This window comes from Triticum dicoccoides, chromosome 5B, assembly GCF_002162155.2.
Source record: "Triticum dicoccoides isolate Atlit2015 ecotype Zavitan chromosome 5B, WEW_v2.0, whole genome shotgun sequence".
NCBI classification, from domain to species: Eukaryota; Viridiplantae; Streptophyta; class Magnoliopsida; order Poales; family Poaceae; genus Triticum; species Triticum dicoccoides.
In genome coordinates, this window is record NC_041389.1 from 574,431,951 (window position 1) to 574,449,454 (window position 17,504).

General features: G+C 52.3%; 1 protein-coding gene across 1 annotated transcript; it reads right to left on the minus strand.

Annotated features, from left to right (window-relative positions):
- Positions 1-12,789: 12,789 nt before the first annotated feature.
- On the minus strand, positions 12,790-15,097 carry LOC119311731 (protein IQ-DOMAIN 1-like). The gene is made up of 3 exons (XM_037587425.1): positions 14,427-15,097; positions 14,075-14,311; positions 12,790-13,999 (listed from the first exon to the last, which is right to left on the minus strand). Exons 1-3 carry the CDS (start codon positions 14,862-14,864, stop codon positions 13,286-13,288), a joined length of 1,389 nt encoding a protein of 462 aa, XP_037443322.1. The 5' UTR covers positions 14,865-15,097; the 3' UTR covers positions 12,790-13,285.
- Positions 15,098-17,504: the final 2,407 nt, after the last annotated feature.

Below are 17,504 nucleotides of genomic sequence, written 5' to 3' on the forward strand. Positions count from 1 at the left end.
AGGGGGTAAAATGTAAAAATACCCTAGCTTTTCGCATTCATACGACACGTGGAAGAACGCCATTATTGGGCGTAGAAGCCAAGGAGTGCAACATTTATAAGGAAGCCAGACACTATTCGACAGGAACATGAAGTTTGAAGGAGAACCCGCCTTGCAACGCCGAAGACAATATACCGCCGGACTCGTCGTCGCTGAAGCCCGGTTCGGGGGCTACTGAGGGAGTCCCGGACTAGGGGGTGTCTGGATAGCCGAACTATCATGGTCGGCCGGACTCCAAGACTATGAAGATACAAGATTGAAGACTTCGTCCCGTGTCCGGATGGAACTTTGCTTGGCATGGAAGGCAAGCTTGGCGATACGGATATGTAGATCTCCTACCATTGTAACCGACTTTGTGTAACCCTAGCCCTCTCCGGTGTCTATATAAACCGGATGGCTTTAGTACATAGGACGAACAACAATCATACCATAGGCTAGCTTCTAGGGCTTAGCCTCCTTGATCTCGTGGTAGATCCACTCTTGTAACACATATCATCAATATTAATCAAGCAGGACGTAGGGTTTTACCTCCATCAAGAGGGCCCGAACCTGGGTAAAACATCGTGTCCCTTGTCTCCTGTTACCATCCGCCTAGACGCACAGTTCGGGACCCCCTACCAGAGATCCGCCGGTTTTGACACCGACAACGATCTTTGAGACTTTCTGAAAGCACTCTTCCGCCTTTTTGTGATTACTAGTAACAGTGATCACGCCTTTAGGGCTAGGCATCTTCAATTTGAGGTACACGTAACATGGTCGAGCCATAAAACGTGCATAAGCTGGCCTACCCAAAATGGCGTGATAGGCACTTTGGAAATCCACAACCTCAAATGTCAACTTTTCTTTGCGGAAGTTTTTGGAATCACCAAAAACCACATCGAGGACGATCTGGCCGAGTGACGCAGCCTTCTTGCCAGGGATGACTCCATAGAAACTCATGTTGCTTGTGCTGAGTCTGGACATCGGAATGCCCATCCCTTCCAGTGTCTCTGCCTACAGTATGTTTAAACTACTGTCGCCATCCATCAACACTTTAGTCAGTCGAGTACCTTCGACGACTGGGTCGACCACCAGAGCCTGCCTCCGAGGGGTGGCTATGTGCGTTGGGTGATCTGACTGGTCGAATGTGATGGCCGTCTGAGACCACTTCAGATAATTGGGCATCGCCGGAGCGTCCATATTCACCTCTCGGTTTATAACTTTCAGTCGGTTCTTGCTCTCAACATCAGCAAAAATCACCAGAGTGGAATTAACTTGAGGATATTCTTCGTCACTATCCCCCTTGTCCTCAACTTTGTCCGACTCTTTTTCCTTATCCTTGGACTGTTCCCCTTGGAACTGTTGTATCAAGAGTCGACACTGTCTAGTGGTATGCTTCGGGTAAATGAAATTACCCTCTTCATCTTTCTTGGTGTGGATGTGACACGGTAAATCCATCACGTCATTTCCTTCTTTATCCTTTACTTTCTTGGGGTTCCAAGGCCCTTTGGGCTTCCCTTTGAACTTTCCTTGAGTCACGGCCAAGGCTTCTCCAGGAGCAGCTGGCTCGGCTTTCTGCTTTTGCTTCCGACTAGAGTTCCCTCCTTCGGTGTCCTGGGCGACTGACTTGTGCTTGCCACTCCGGAGCCGATCCTCTTCCTCACCATTGGCATATTTGGTGGCTATCTCCATCATTCGACTCAGAGACATGTCTCCGGTTCGACCAAGTTTCAGGCTTAGCTCTCTATACTTAACGCCTTCCTTGAAGGTGCAGACTGCCTGGTGATCAGATACATTCTCTACTGTGTGATGCAGTGTGATCCATCTCTGGATGTAATCTCTCAAAGTTTCATTCGACTTCTGCACACAAGATTGCAGCTCTGTCAGCCCTGCTGGCCGCTTGCATGTTCCTTCGAACGTTCTGACAAACACTCGAGAAAGATCTTCCCACGTGTAAATGCTGCTGGGTGTCAACTGATTCAACCATGCTCTGGCCGAACCCTCTAACATACGAGGCAGATGCTTCATGGCCACCTCATCGTTTCCGGCGCCGATCTGGACAGCCACTCGGTAGTCTTCAAGCCAAGTATTAGGCTTAGACTCACCATTGAATTTACTGACTCCAGTCGCCAACCTGAAGTTGGGGGGAATCACCGCGCCCCTGATGGCTCTGCTAAAACACTCTGGTCCGGAGACATGCACTCGGCTGCTGGTGGGTACATCTCTGTCGTGACCCTCTCTGTGAGCTCTGTTCCGGTCGACCAGACCTTGAACGATGATGGATCTCGCATCAAAGCCTGATTCCCTGGGGTCGACTGGAAATCTTCGCCCGCCACTGTGCTCGCGTCTATCATCCTGCTATCGAGGTGCGTAGGATTCACCCCTTGGGGGAGGGGTAGGCACTCGACGTCGATCATCGCGATCGAATCGATGATCATACTGCTCACGGTTCCTGTACTGATCATGTCGGTCCCCACGCCCTTCACGCCTCAGGGGCGATCTGGGGCTATGAGCCGACTGGACCATATTCGCAGCCACAGACTTGTTGTGAATCCTGTTCCGCGACTGTGACACAGCTGAATTTTGATCTCCTGCTGCCCGGAGCAAATCTCTGATCTGCATCAAGCCCCTGCCAGCCTCTGACTGGGAAGGCTGAATTGATTCTGCTATACGGGCTGCAGCTGCTAAATTCTGAATCGGAGTTTGATATGCCTGCATCGGAGGTGGAAAGAGTTGTCGTCGACTGGAGTCAGGGACCCGTTGCCGCGCACGCTCATCGAGTGCTCGCTGAAGGTTCTCCAGTCGAGTGCGCTCAGCCAGGTTGGCCAAGCGCGCGTCCTCCAAGGCACGAGCCTCAGGGGTTTCTCCAACGATAGGAGTATGAAGGGCATCCATGTTCCGGCGGTGAAGTTATTCCCTCTGCAGCGAATTGAGGGGCTCGGGAAGGTATTCCTCATGGGCGTGCGACGGATCGCCTCCGCCGTCACCTCCCTCGGCACTGGGAAAGTTGGGGGACCGTGTGGTCCGTTGACCATCAGGACCTCCGCCACTGGATCACTGCTGTCGCACTCCGATGCAATCTCTACGGAGCGAGTCGAATAGGCCGTAGAGAGATTTGTCGGGCTCGATTGCCGCAACTTGGGCGGTGGTCGACTGGCGAGCCACCGCGTGCCTCACCCACCACTGAAGCCTCGACTGACTGGAGCGCTTGCGCCGGCGGGAAGTGGGAAGGGAAGATGACACAAAAACCGGTCGATACTGGGTCGATGGTTGCCGCAGGAGGACGCCGCGGACGCACGCGCGAAAGTGCGTCGCTCCATGGACTGGGAGTGCATCGACGTCGAGCGGAGCCTCCTGAAGCCAGGCAGAGTCGTTGGCGACGAACGTGAGCGCACCGAGACGGATCTCGCGGCCCTCAACCAAAACTCCGCCTGAAACCATGATGAAGGAGATCGGAAGAAATTGCAACTTCTCCAATAAGTCGCTAAGACACCTGCCCCATGGTGGGCGCCAACTGTTGTGGTTCTAAGTCTGACAGTAGTGTAGGGGGGTACTAAGAGATAGGCAAGATCCTAGCAATGGAGTAGTTGTACACGCAAGAGTTTTACGAGTTCAGGCCCTTCTCGGAAGAAGTAACAGCCCTACGTCTCGGAGCCCGGAGGCGGTCGACTGGATTATATGCGTGTATGTTACAGGGGTGCGAACCCTTTACACTAAGGAGCGGGTGGCTTATATAGAGTTCACCAACCCCTCCGGCCCTCAGTTATGCATGGTTTAAAGTACATTAAGTCGGGGGGTTACTGGTAACGCCCTCATAAAGTGCTATGAAGACCATAAAGGCTACTTATGACAGACCATAGCATGCAGAGTGGTTTTAGATCTCCTGGCTGTCGAGTGGTTAACTTCATGGTCGAGTGATTAGCTTCATGGTCGAGTGTCCTCGAGTCAGTCGAGTGGATCACCGTTAAGTCAACTAACAGGTGGTTTCTTCTAGAGATGTCCTTGGGTAGGATAGCTTAGACAGGTCCATGACCCTACCCTAGGTACTTAGCTTCATCACCAGCCACGATATCTCTGGCTTCACGAAGCTCCTCCCTTATCCCCCTCATTTCAGAGTGGGTTTCCTTGGCTGCCTCCAGGGCCTTGTTCAGGTCAGCCGCTTTTGCTTGATTTTCCTTTTCAAGGAGCTCACGGCGGTTGGCGACATCTTCCAGCTCGGTAGCCATCTAGGCTATCTTTTCTTCGCTCCAGCAATGAGCAGCCTGTTCGGCTCTTAACTGTTCGACCGCCTTCAAAGCGGCTGCATCACTTATGCGGACTTGCTCCTTGGCTCGGGCAAGCTCCGCCCGAAGGGTCTCCATGGCAGCAGCTCCATCTGCAGTCACAACATATTATAGATACTAGTATCATGCTTCTCTTAAACATTTGCCAAAAAGCTGAATATACATACCTGGGCCTCGTCAAGCCACTTGTTAAACAGCGCGATGTCGGCATCGGCCACGTCAAGGTGCCGCTTTAGTTCGGCAAAATCAGCAGATTGGTCAGCCGCCGGACCCTCAGCCACCTGCACATAAGGCAGCGCGCTTATTACCAGAGATTATGATCCTCTATTCGCCACGTTTGGCAACCAGAGTCTCAGGGGCTACTATCTATATAGAGCACACTTAGCATGTGTGGTACCATCAAAAATACTTTTTTTGCGTACCTCAAAGCCTCTCAGCAGACTCGTAAAAGCTTCATTTGAACCGCTTTTTGCGGATGAAATCCTCTCAACCATCGTACCCATTAAGGCATGATGTGTCTCTGAGATGTCCGCTCGCTCCAGGAGGCCCGTTAGTGTGTCCGGCTGTGCGCCGGACAATCCCGGACTCCTCCTGAAGCTCTCTTTGGGAGCCGGATATTCCAGACTCTGGGCAGCCGAAGTGTCAACTTCTGGCCTTGGTGGATTAGGAGAAATCCTCCGTGACGACACCTCGGGGTCGTCTGCCCCATGTGACAGGGAGGCAGGGGGAGGCGTCTCGCTCTCCATCATCTCCGGAGAAAGATCCCCCGAGGACGAACTCTGTGGAGAAGGGCTACAAGCTGGACTGCAACAAATACATTTCGGTCATTATCCTCAGAGACAAAACGGGGTATATTTACCAAAGTACTCTTTTACTTTTGGCTCGGGGGAGGGCTGGCCCCCTTGCGGGCGCTGTGCGGCAAGAACGCCCTCGGGGCAGGGCCCCTTGGCGAGGTTTTCTTCCCTCGTTTAGAAGCCTCTGTTTCCAAATCTTCGGAGGCGGCCCTTTTCTTACCTTGAGGAGAGGGGATTTTAGGTTCACCTCCCGGATTATCCTCCTTCATGGAGGCGCTTACTCCCCCAATTTGGATGTGTAAAATATGAGGTCCATCTGTGGCTTCTCTATTCCTCCCCTCGTCCTCTCCTGATGGCACTTGATACGGCGCGCGCTCAAGCATCCTGGTCAACAAAGGATTCTGCGAGCCTTCGGGAAGAGGGGTCGAACACCTAATCCTCTCCACCTTCCTTAGCCAGTCCTGGCAGGTAGCAACTTTTCAGAATGATGTTATAATAAACATAAAGTATGGTGTGTTCGGTAGCAGAATTACTTACTTGGGTATTCGGGCGGTTGCAATTGAGACCCACGTCCTCGGTGGTGTCCGGACACTTTATTCGTGATCCGAAGAATGACCCGTACATCTCTTTGAGCGTCATGCCGAAGAATTGTTGAATGGTTCCCGGTCCTTCCGGGTTGAACTCCCACATACGAAGAGGACGACGCTGGCAGGGCAGGACTCGACGAACCAGCATCACTTGCATTATCTTGACAAGACTGACATCCCTCTTAAGGAGGTCTCGGATGCGGCTTTGTAGTGTCAGCACGTCGTTAATCGGCCCCCAATCCAGCCCCTTGTTGACCCATGACACCAGTTTCGGTGGGGGGCCCGAGCGGAACGCTGGAGCGGCCGCCCGCTTTGTACCTCGGGGAGCTATGATGTAAAACCACTCTTGCTGCCATAAATCAGATGTTTCCGCGAAAGAACCCTTTGGCCATGGGGCGTCGGAGCCTTTGCTTATTATGGCACCTCCGCACTCTGTGTGACACCCGTCAATCACCCTCGACCCCACATTGAAGTTCTTAAGCCACAGGCCGAAGTGGGGGGGTAATGCAGAGAAAGGCTTCACACACGACGATAAACGACGAGATGTGAAGGATGGAATCCGGAGCTAGATCATGGAAATCTAGCCCGTAATAGAACATAAGCCCCCTCACGAAGGGATCGAGACTAAAACCTAGCCCTCGGAGGAAGTGGGAAATAAATACGACACTCTCGTTGGGTTCGGGAGTGGGGATGACCTGCCCTTGAGCAGGCAGCCTGTGCGGGATTTCGGCGGTGAGATACCTGGCCTCCCTAAGCTTCTGGATGTCCTACTCTGTGATGGAGGAGGCCATCCACTGGCCTTGAAGATTGGATCCGGACATGGTCGAAGGTCCGAAGTGCTTCAGCTTGAGCCTTGGGTGTTGGAACTCGAGGTGCGGGAGGGGAAGGATCGAGCGTGGGAAGAAAAGGACAGGCCTTGGCCCCCCTTATAAAGAGGATGGATATCAAGCGTCCCCCGCGTGACCGTTTGGGACTTGCCTAAAATCGAGGAGTCATATTAAACAAACACGGTTGGGTTACCACACCTGTATTGATGAGAATCCCGTGATAAGGGGGACACGATCTCTGCTTTGACAAGACGTGCCAATAAAACCGCCTCGCAGCGTGTGTAGTGGCTGGTTGTGAGAAACGGTTCGAATAATGACCGGACCATGGCGTGATGTCATGCTATAAAAAGATGACAACAGATTAGATTTGTGGAATATTGTACTCTCTACGGTGGTACGTGGAATTTGTCTTGCAGAGCCGGACACGATTCTCGTATTTAAAATCTTCTATGGAGTATTCGGAGAAGGAACCCGCCTTGCAATGCCAAAGACAATCTGCGCGCCGGACTCATTGTCATTGAAGCCTGGTTCAGGGGCTACTGAGGGAGTCCTGGATTAAGGGGTCCTCGGACAGCCGGACTATATACTTTGGCCGGACTGTTGGACTATGAAGATGCATGATTGAAGACTTCGTCCCGTGTCCGGATGGGACTCTCCTTTGCATGGAAGGCCAGCTTGGCAATTCGGATATGTAGATCTCCTTCTCTATAACCAACTCTGTGTAACCCTAGCCCCCTCCGGTGTCTATATAAACCGGAGGGTTTAGTTCGTAGGACAAGAACAATCATAATCATAGGCTAGCTTCTAGGGTTTAGCCTTTACGATCTCGTGGTAGATCAACTCTTGTAATACTCATATCATCAAGATAAATCAAGCAGGAAGTAGGGTATTACCTTCATCGAGAGGGCCCGAACCTGGGTAAAACATCGTGTACCCTGCCTCATGTTACCATTAGCCTTAGACGCACAGTTCGGGACCCCCTACCCGAGATCCGCCGGTTTTGACACCGACAATGGTCGTCTCACCGCCATACATAGATCCTTCATCAAATTCCGCTCCATGGATGCATCCCACGAAGGCACACTTCATGGCGGGCTGAGCTCGGGTGGGTCTCGCACGCTGAGCCGTCTCGATGATGTCGATACAGATGTCTGGCTCAGGACCCGGCTCGCCGATCTTGCCGATGAAGACATGGATTCCACCGAAGCGGACCCGGTACCCGTACTCAATTGAGCCGGTCTCGGGGCCCCAGCATACGTCATCGATGTAGAGCTTGTCGCGATGACTCTTGGTCATCCGGCCCACAGCGTATCCCTTGATCCCTTCGAAGCTTCCCTTTAAGAACTCAAAACCACCGTGCGCTGGCCCCACGGTGGGCGCCAACTATCGTGGAAAGGTCACGGAAGATGTCCTAGCAAAAGGACTTAGTCGTGGAGCCATCACAACTAGGTAGCTTAAAGGGGTTAAACGGGACAAAGGACACGGGAGTTTATACTGGTTCGGCCCCTTGCAGTGAAGGTAAAGGCCTAATCCAGTTTGAGGTGGTATTGCTTATGTCTCGATTACTAGGGAGCGAATCTGCTTGCCCTAGCTTTCGATCGGTTGTTTCTTGTCCTGAACTGCCGCCGGGTCGTCCCTTTATATACACAGGTTGACGCCCAGCGGCTCACGGAGTCCCGACCGGCTCATAAACAGTGTTCGGCTTGGTGACTATCTATTCATGCCTTACAATACAAGTCATACATATATGGCGGTTTACCCTTATAGGCCTTAAGTCGCCTTTGGGCCTTAGGCCTTTAACTAAACATTCATCTTCAAATATCCTCATGGGCTTCATATGATGAATTGACATAGGTATAACCCGGCCCCTCCTGGGCGGGTCATACCTAATAGTTATATCCCCAATAGGGTCCATCTTCAGTTGCTCAATGGATAGAGGCAGAACCAGTTCTCCACATGGCTCCAGAAGCTTGGGCATGATCCGCAACACCGGAGTCACAACCTCATGATGCAAGCGGACTACTCCTGAATCATGAGGCCACAAGCCCATTAAGATAGACAAACAAACACCCCCAACACCCTATCCCTACAACCCGCCAACATATGAGTCTTAACTTCAAAAGTGAGCACTTGTTTGATTTCTCTGTCGAGATGACAGGTTAAGCGCTAGCACCACCTCTCTTCTTTATCCCTGATGGCCTTCACCTTCACCTTCAAGAGGCAACCAATCGTCTTGCTGGATCCAGGATTATTGGCATCCAAAGTAGCGAGGAAATCAGGATTATTGGCGTCCAAACTAGAGACAGAAATCGCAAACCTCTTTGGTTAAGAGAGCTCTGGTAACCATCTGCCAATGCTCCGGATGCAACAACTACATCAACTACAGTAACCACATGCCCAATGGACTCGAGCGAGTGAGAGACTGCAATGTCCAAATCACCACTCAGGTCCAGCACCTGGCTGGGCTCCAGGGATGGTGTTGGCGGTAAAGCCACAAACGAGATCTGGGGAGTCCACCATCAGTTGCTCAATGGACAGAGGCAGAACCAGTTTTCCACATGGTTCCAAAAGCTTGGGCATGATCCGCAACACCGGAGTCACAACCACATCGAAGTTTGGACCCTCGGAGGAAAACGACAGCGAGTTGCCCTAGCACGAGGGGGAAAACAACCATGAAGTCCAACTCCCCTCTCATCGTTGAATATGACATCAGGCACAACCAAAGGGCGCGACACAACAGTAGTATGCGGTGCTAGGGAGAGCTCGCTTAGTGCTGCCACAACTTGCTCCAAAAAGGTCCCCATCCACAGCATCCAACCCTGCATGGAGTCAATGACGTCACGAAGAGGCAGGATCGTCTCCTCAAGCCGGAAGGAAGCCATGCCGAGGAGCTTAGAGCACAACAACTTCAGCTTGCCTCTCCAAGGCTGATCGCAGCGGGATATCCTCCGAGGTCATAGAGCTAGTGGGAGCAGAAACGATTGACGCCCAAGAATCATGACGAATAGTCTTGGAAAGGACCGAGGCTTCTATCTAGGTCTGGCGAGGAGCTGGAGCTCGACGGCAAGGCGGGCAACTGTGATGCGGTAGGGCTTGCTAACAAGCTGAGCGGACGCCAGGTGTTGCTCAAAGTGAGGTATTTACAGAACTAAACAAATATACTTTTATTTACATAACTAAACAGAGTGAGGTATGACACATTTACCATGTTCTGATTTTTAAAAAGGCCATGTTCTAATTAAATGTTACAGAACAAAACAAATATATTTTCCCTCACATAGCTACATTGGAAGAGTACTCCAAGCCACTAATTGATTACCTCAGGTCTAACAAGCTAAATAAGTGCACTAATTGTGAGAATAACACTCTTGTAAAGAAAACATAAGTAGCAAATGCATTAATATATATGACGCAAACTCAAAATTATGATTTTGGTTTTAGTTTCTCTTCCCAAGCAATTCTTCCATTTCTATACCAGAGGATAAGAGAGCGAACAAATTGCTATTCGATCGTGACGATAGACCTTGTCATCCAACCTGATCCACTATGGAGTTAACCCAAAGTCTAGTAGTGTACCGGCATCTGAAGAGGAGGTGGTCGATGGATTGGCTCCAGCTCGAAAGCATCAACACTTCCGCTTGGCACCTGGCACTGTCAACCGAAGAGTGGTGGATCGGGCTCTCTGACTCTACCATACCAAATAGGAAGGCCATTGATACGACCATGCAAATCATTAGCAATATTAATCCAATTATTGATGAAGTCGTTAGTGATGTTTCTGTTATCCCAAGTCTAGAGGTTGATAAGAAGAAATACAAACATTTCCGAAAAAAAAGAAGAAATACAAACATGAGATTGAGAAAAAAAAGATATGGAACGTGCATGCATTATATGGGGAGGGGTACACGTGTGTGCATGGAAGGAAGGATTCATGTACGTTTGATCAAGGTTTATTTTGGTTGCCCCGTCCAAAACAATTTGAAGTTATACACGTACAAGAGATTTGCTTCTTTGAGATTAATCAAACAATCATAAGCAGCTACTACTTCTCCCGATCGAGACCTCCGGAGCTAGAGGTGCACGTCAGCATGTTACAATGGTGGACATTATTTTCTTTGAAGGAAACTGGATGGGGCCCACCAAGAGAGTCCAACGTGATTAGAGTCCAAGTTTTATTTAGCAACCTCTTTGGCCGGTGTCTATCTGTCATTCGTTTTTTAATTCAAGTCGGTTATTTTCTTAGATTTGTTATAGGTGTGTGTGCGCGTGTGTGACGGCCATAGGCGAAACTTGTGTCCGACTATTATAAATGGACGTCGATAACTGCCACACGTGTGACAGGAAAGAAGACGCATCACACGTCTCTAATGCAAATAGATTGCCACATCATCGCATGCATGCATGCGATTTTTTTTCGGATTTTCAGTTTTTAAAATGTTTTATCTCTTAAATGAAAAATCCGATTGAAGATCCGTTTTCACCATTAAATCTCTCGCGACGAGATCTTCAAAACTAGATCTCATATCGATATATTTCAACGAAAAAAAATTTTGGTTAAAAGTTGTCATGTCTATTGCACATGAATTACCATGATATTTACACTGAAGTTGCCATGATATGTTTCAACTATTTTCTTTTACATTGAAAAGTAAATTTTAACGTATTATAAGACGGAGAATTAAGAAACTAGACTTGCCATGCACCATAAACTAAAATTGCCATGATACATGCACTTAAAATTGCCATGGTTCAATAAAAAACATTTTCATGGTCAAAGTACTGGAATTGCCATCATCGAAAAACTAAAATTGCCATGATCTACACTAAAAGTGCCACATGGCAACTTTAGTTTAAGCATTATGGCAACTATAGTGTAAACATCATGGCAACTTCTGGGCAAAAAAAAATTCGCTGAAACATATTAACATGGGGTCTAGTTTTGAAGATCTCATCGAGACGGGTTTAATGGTGAAAACAAATTTTTAGTTTGCTTTTTTATTTAGGAGATAAAACATTTTTAAGCCAAAAACCAAAAAGATTTCTGCTGATGTCATCTATTCATACGTGGCAAAATAAGTGGTGATGAAGGCGTGTCAGTGATCTGCAAATGCCCACACGTGTGGGCGTTAGTTTTTCCGTTATAAATAGCCATGGTGTGTTCAATGTAAAGGGAGGTTATATTTTGATAATAAACACAATGTGTGTTTAGGGTAAATACCCGTATCGAGTTTTGGGGGAAGCTGTCTAAAAATCCCTAAGTTTTGGAGAAAGCTTTAGAAAACCTCTGTGTTACAATTTCTCTGCGAGGAAATTGTTTTACGCGTGAGTACCGCCATCGAGATTGGTTTTTGTGTGCTGAGACGCAAGGTTCAAACCCTCTATTTCGTGTACATCGCGTGCGCGGGCGAGAGGTTACTGCTGGTGGTGGTGGTGTGTCGTGAAAGATCGGGCCGCAACAACAGATCGGATCTTGCCAACGGGGTTCGGTCTATATCAGCCATGGCCACCCTCTACATGCTCATCTCTTGGACAATCTGGAATGAAAGAAACGCCCGCATCTTCCAACTCAAGAGTGCCCCGCCGACGATTCTACTAGCTAACATCAAGATTGAGGCTCATACTTGGGTCACCGCGGGTGCAAAGAAATTGGGATCCATCATGCCACGAGAGTAGGCCTTTTGTAGTGGTGTTGTAGCACGATGTGTGTTGTAACACAAAATTCAAACTCTCCTTTCCCTCTTAATTAATCAATGAGGCAAGTCTTTTGCCTCCTAACTATGGAGTTAACATACCAATGCCCATTTTTCTATGTTACAAAATTCATAATGTTGTCTCACCTTAAATCTTGCAAAGGACCCTACTATAGTCGCTGAAGATTGTCCAACAACTGTAGCAGTATCTTCTGTTGTATCTTCATTTGCTTTTTAATCAGAATCGCACAACGGCCACAAGGGTCTTTCGACGGCTTCTTCGTCTTTTTATACCTTTATATACTGTAGCTTGGTGGCATCACACGTGAATTGTGCTAGTATCAAGTACTTCCCCTGTTTTGCTCAAACCAGGAAACCAGGAGCAGAACAGAGTATGCACAGCTGCACGTTGTTAGGAGTGCTACGGTTCAGTTTCGCGGTTCAACATGGAACAAGTTATCAATTGTGTCATCTCTTTCACAGAACCGATCAGAGGGAGTGTAGTGCCAAAAACGCTCTTATATTTTGAGACGGAGGGAGTATAAAGCATCCCAAATATTGAGGGATACTATTCCGAAGAACCAGGCAGAGAAACAGAAACTGAACCTAAGTGAGATTTTGACTCTCCACAGGTACACGTTGTCCAAAATGGCTTCTGCTCTGCTGTGTCATATTCAGCAGCCAGCAGCAACGAGACACTGGAACTTCTTCAGCTGTACCCTTAATCTCAGTCTGCAACGTACGACTAGAACTTGACTACTGACAGATTTGAAAGATCAAACAGTTGTACAATCCAAACACAAACGAGGAACAAAAAAAAGTCAAAAACACAACACTCTTATGCAATGTTCTTGGCACGCACAAACACGAAAATGTCATCAGGCCTTGCTAGAACGATCGACCACTAGCACACACTGAAACCATCACGCTCAGCTTCTTCTACTGTTAACTACCTAGAGTCGCAGAAACTTCAGTGCCCCGGCACTGGACTGAGCTTGTTTGTCCCTAGAGGTTACAGACGCTAGCACTTCTTCTGCGGCCGCCTGATTCGAATTCGATTCAGAGATCTTGTGCGCCTTGCCGCCGTCACGCGACGCCGGTGCTGTTGGCGGCCGCCGACCAGCAGTACATGCTGGTGGCCGCGGTCCTCATGGTGCTCGTCGACCCGCACTCGCTGTCGTGGACGGACGCGCTCGACATGTCCAGCCTCACGCCCCACGGGCACGCCGCGCTCGCCTGCGACTGGCACCGCTGGACGCGCACGGCGCCCTTCGGGGACGCCAGCCCGCGCGCGGCGGCCTGCGCCGGCCCCTCCAGCGACGCCCTGCGCCGGCCTGCGCTTGCCTGCCTCTCCCACGGCGACGCCGCCTCGGGGGCCGACGACACCGACGCGCGCTGCCTCGGCGCGCTCTGCGACCGCGCCTTGGCGCGCGACGACTGCGTGTTGGCCATGTAGCTGGGGAACAGGAGCGGGTGGTCCGCGCCGGCGCCGGCGCCGTGGCCCTGCTGCTGCGGCGGCGGCGGCTGCTTGCACGACGCGTCCGAGGCGTAGTAGTAGTGGTACGGGCTGGCCCGCGCGGTGCCGAACGAGAAGTCCTCGTACCGCCCGCTGTACGACCGGCCGCTCGCGTCCGTCAGCGCCGACGGCGTCGGCGACACCTTCTGGTACAGCTCCACCTTGGACGGCGTGCGGCAGAGCGGCGTGGCGTAGCAGCTGCTGCGCCGGGACGTCCTCGGCGTGCAGTGCACGTCGCCCGCCCCGGTGTCCACCTCCACGATCTTGATGTTCTCCTCCGTCTCCTGCATTCCAGAACGAAATTTGGTTCCAGGCTTTTTGATGGTTCGGTCTGTGTGTATCTTGATGTTCGCACGCACCTGATGCTGCCGGAGGCGGGGATGGTGCGGCGAGCGGCGTGTGGGCGTCATCCGTGGCGTGCAGAGGGGCCTCTCGTCGTCGAGCAGCCGGAGGCGCGCCGTGCGTGCCCTGTTCTGGGCGGCGACGAGCGCCTGCATGCAGCGCAGCGTGTTGCTGGCCTGCCGCCGGACGAGGTGGCCGCGCACGAGCGCCTGCAGCTTCACCAGCCCCCTAAGCGCGCACAGCGCCTTCCTCGCCTGCGCGTCGATCCCGAGGAACGAGCCAAATCAGCCTCTCAGATAAAAACAATGCAAAATGTGCGACGACGTTCTCGCGGATCAAGAAGCGGGGGATCGACGCGACGCGACTCACCAGGTAGGATCTGAAGACGGACTGAATCTTGATCGCCGCGGCCTCCTCAATGCCGATGACGGTGCGCTTCGACCCCGGCGCGGACGCGGCGTACCGGACGACGGCGGCGGCCGCCTGCTTGGCCGCCACCGCGGCCTCGGCGGCGGCCGCGGTGGCAATCGCCACCGCGATGGCGCTCTGGTCGGGGTCCAGCACCCGCGGCTCCAAGAACGCGCCATCCTTCCCCGCCCCGGCGCCCACCGCCGTCGCAGGACGCCGGAAGCTCCACCTCCGCTTCTCCTTGACCCCCGGGGTCGACGCCGGCGTCACAGCCTGCGAACTCCACGCCGGCACCCACCGCGGCGTCTCCTCAGGGCCGGTCTTGTGGTCCCCGGCGTCCCTCCCCCTGTCCTTCTTGCCCGGCAAGAAGCTTCGGAGCCACCTGCCCGCCTTGCCCATCCGCGCCGGCGGGGCAGAGCTCGCCCTGACCGGCCTCTGTCAAGCACTGCGCGACCTTGCCGACTGCGAGGGCCAGCACTCAGCAGTAGCACCGCCGATCCGCTGATCGCTCTGCCATGTGCTCTCTCTCTCTCTCTCTCTCTGCTACGTGTGCCTTGCCTTGTGCGATCCGCTGTGGGACGTGCAGGGAGGGAGTGGTGGGCTGCACGGGAATATATTTAGGCGCGACGCCACCATGACCATGTGCGGCGGGCGACGCTGTGCGTGCTCTGGCCGGCCGGCTCGGTGCGCACCTGTATTAACTGCGAGCACGCAGGCACGGGCACGTACCGTTACGTACATGGCGCGTTTATTTGTCGGTCGTACTCGTACCGGCAGCGTCCGCGCGTAGCGGAATGGAATTTTTGGGCATGCAGCTGGTCGACCTAGGGCCTAGCCCGCCGTAGCGTCCGGCCCTGTGTTTGTGCTGGCGACGCGCGCTTCCCGCTCCCGGCGCTGCCCGGAAGAAGAATTTGGAGTGAGCTGATGCTCTGCAATCATCAATGATGGTCCTCCTGGCAAAGAAGAAAATACTTTGCTTGCCCAACATTTGAGATGAGCTGGCCTGGCAGGGTGAAAAGCTGATTTACGAGGATCGATCGTGGTACTAACTGTCCTCAAAGCGATGCTGCATCACCTCGTGCCTTCAATCAGTGAGCTTTTGACGGAGCCATCCTAACGTACATGGCAGTTTCACTGGATTAATAGTAAGAGCATCTACTGTAAAAATAGGGTATACTATATTGTACATGTACACATACACGTATACATATGTAATTGTATTGTGATCACCTATATATTGAGACGTGAGGCTGGATGTCAACCACCCACACAAAACCCTAAACCCTACGTGTCTAACTTGTATCAGTTGCCTTCGGGCCGCCGCCGCGAGAGCCCTTCCGCGCCGCCGCCGGCCCGATCCCTCCGCCGCCGCCGCGCGCCGCCCTCATCTTGCACCGCCGCCGCGAGTTCCTTCGTTCGCCGCCGCACGTTGCTCGCCACCGCGCCGCCGCGATGTCATCCTCGGCCCTGACCACCACCCAACCCGCGAGCGCCCTCACTCGCCCTCGGCCGCCACGGTTCCCGCCTCGCTTGCTGTTCCGGCGATTTCCATCCGCCTTGGCCGCAACAACTTCATGCTATGGGAGGGGGGTGGTATCACCAGTGATGAAGCTATGTACCTAGGGTAGGGTCATGGACCTGTCCAAACTACCCTACCCAAGGACATCTTTAGAAGAAACCATCTGTCAATCGACTCAGAAGTGTTCCACTCGACAGACTCGAAGACACTTGACCATGGGGCCAACCACTCGACCATGGAGCCAACCGCTCGACCATGAAGCCAACCACTCGACGCTCAGGAGATCTAAAGTCACTCCGCACACAAACGGTCGGTCATTAAGTGGCTTTTATGGTCATCATAGCACTTTATGTGTAGCGTTACCAGTAACGCCCTATCTTAATGTATCTTAAACCCTGCATAACTGAGGGCTGGAGGGGTCTGGCGGACTCTATATAAGCCACCCCCCTCCTCAGTGTAAAGGGTTCGCACCCCTGTAACTCATACGCATATGATCCAGTCGACCGCCTCCGGGCTCCGAGACGTAGGGCTGTTACTTCCTCCGAGAAGGGCCTGAACTCATAAATCTCTTGCGTATACAACTACTCCATAGCTAGGATCTGGCCTCTCCATTAGTACCCCCTACACTACTGTCAGACTTAAAACCACGACAGTTGGCGCCCACCGTGGGGCAGGTGTCTTAGCGACTTACTGGAGAAGTTGCAATTTTTTCCGATCTCCTTCATCATGGTTTCAGGCGGAGTTTTGGTTGAGGGCCGCGAGATCCGTCTCGGCGCGCTTACGTTCGTCGCCGACGACTCTGCTTGGCTTTAGGAGGCTCCGCTCGACATCGACGCGCTCCCACTCTGCGGAGCGACGCACTTTCGCACGTGCGTCCGAGGCGTCCTCCTGCGGCAGTCGTCGAGCCAGTATCGGTCGGTTTCTGTGTCGTCCTCCCTCCATGTTTCCCACCGGCGCAAGCGCTCCGGTCGGTCGAGGCTTCAGCGGTGGGTGAGACACGTGGTGGTCGCCAATCGGCCACCCCCCAAGTCGCGGCAATCGAGCCCGACGAATCTGTCTACGGCCTGTTCGACCTGTCGACTAGCTCCGCAGAGACTGCATCCGAGTGCGACAGCAGTGATCCAGCGGCGGAGGTTCTGATGGTCGATGGACCACGCGGTCCTCCCGGTTTTCCCGGCACCGACGGAGGCGACGGCGGAGGCGTTCCGTCGCATGCCCATGAGGAGTATCTCCCCGAGCTCCTCACTTCGCTGCAGAGGGAAGAGCTTCGCTGCCGGAACATGGATGCGCTTCATACTCCTATCGTTGGAGAAACTCCCGTGGCTCGTGCCTTAGAGGACGCGCGCTTGGCCAACTTGGCTGAGCGCGCTCGACTGGAGAACCTTCAGCAAGCACTCGATGAGTGTGCGCGACAACGGGTTCCAGATTCCAATCGACGTCAACTCTTTCCACCACCGACTCAGGTATATCGAACTCCGATTCAGAATTTAGCAGTTGTGGCCTGTATAGCAGAGTCAATT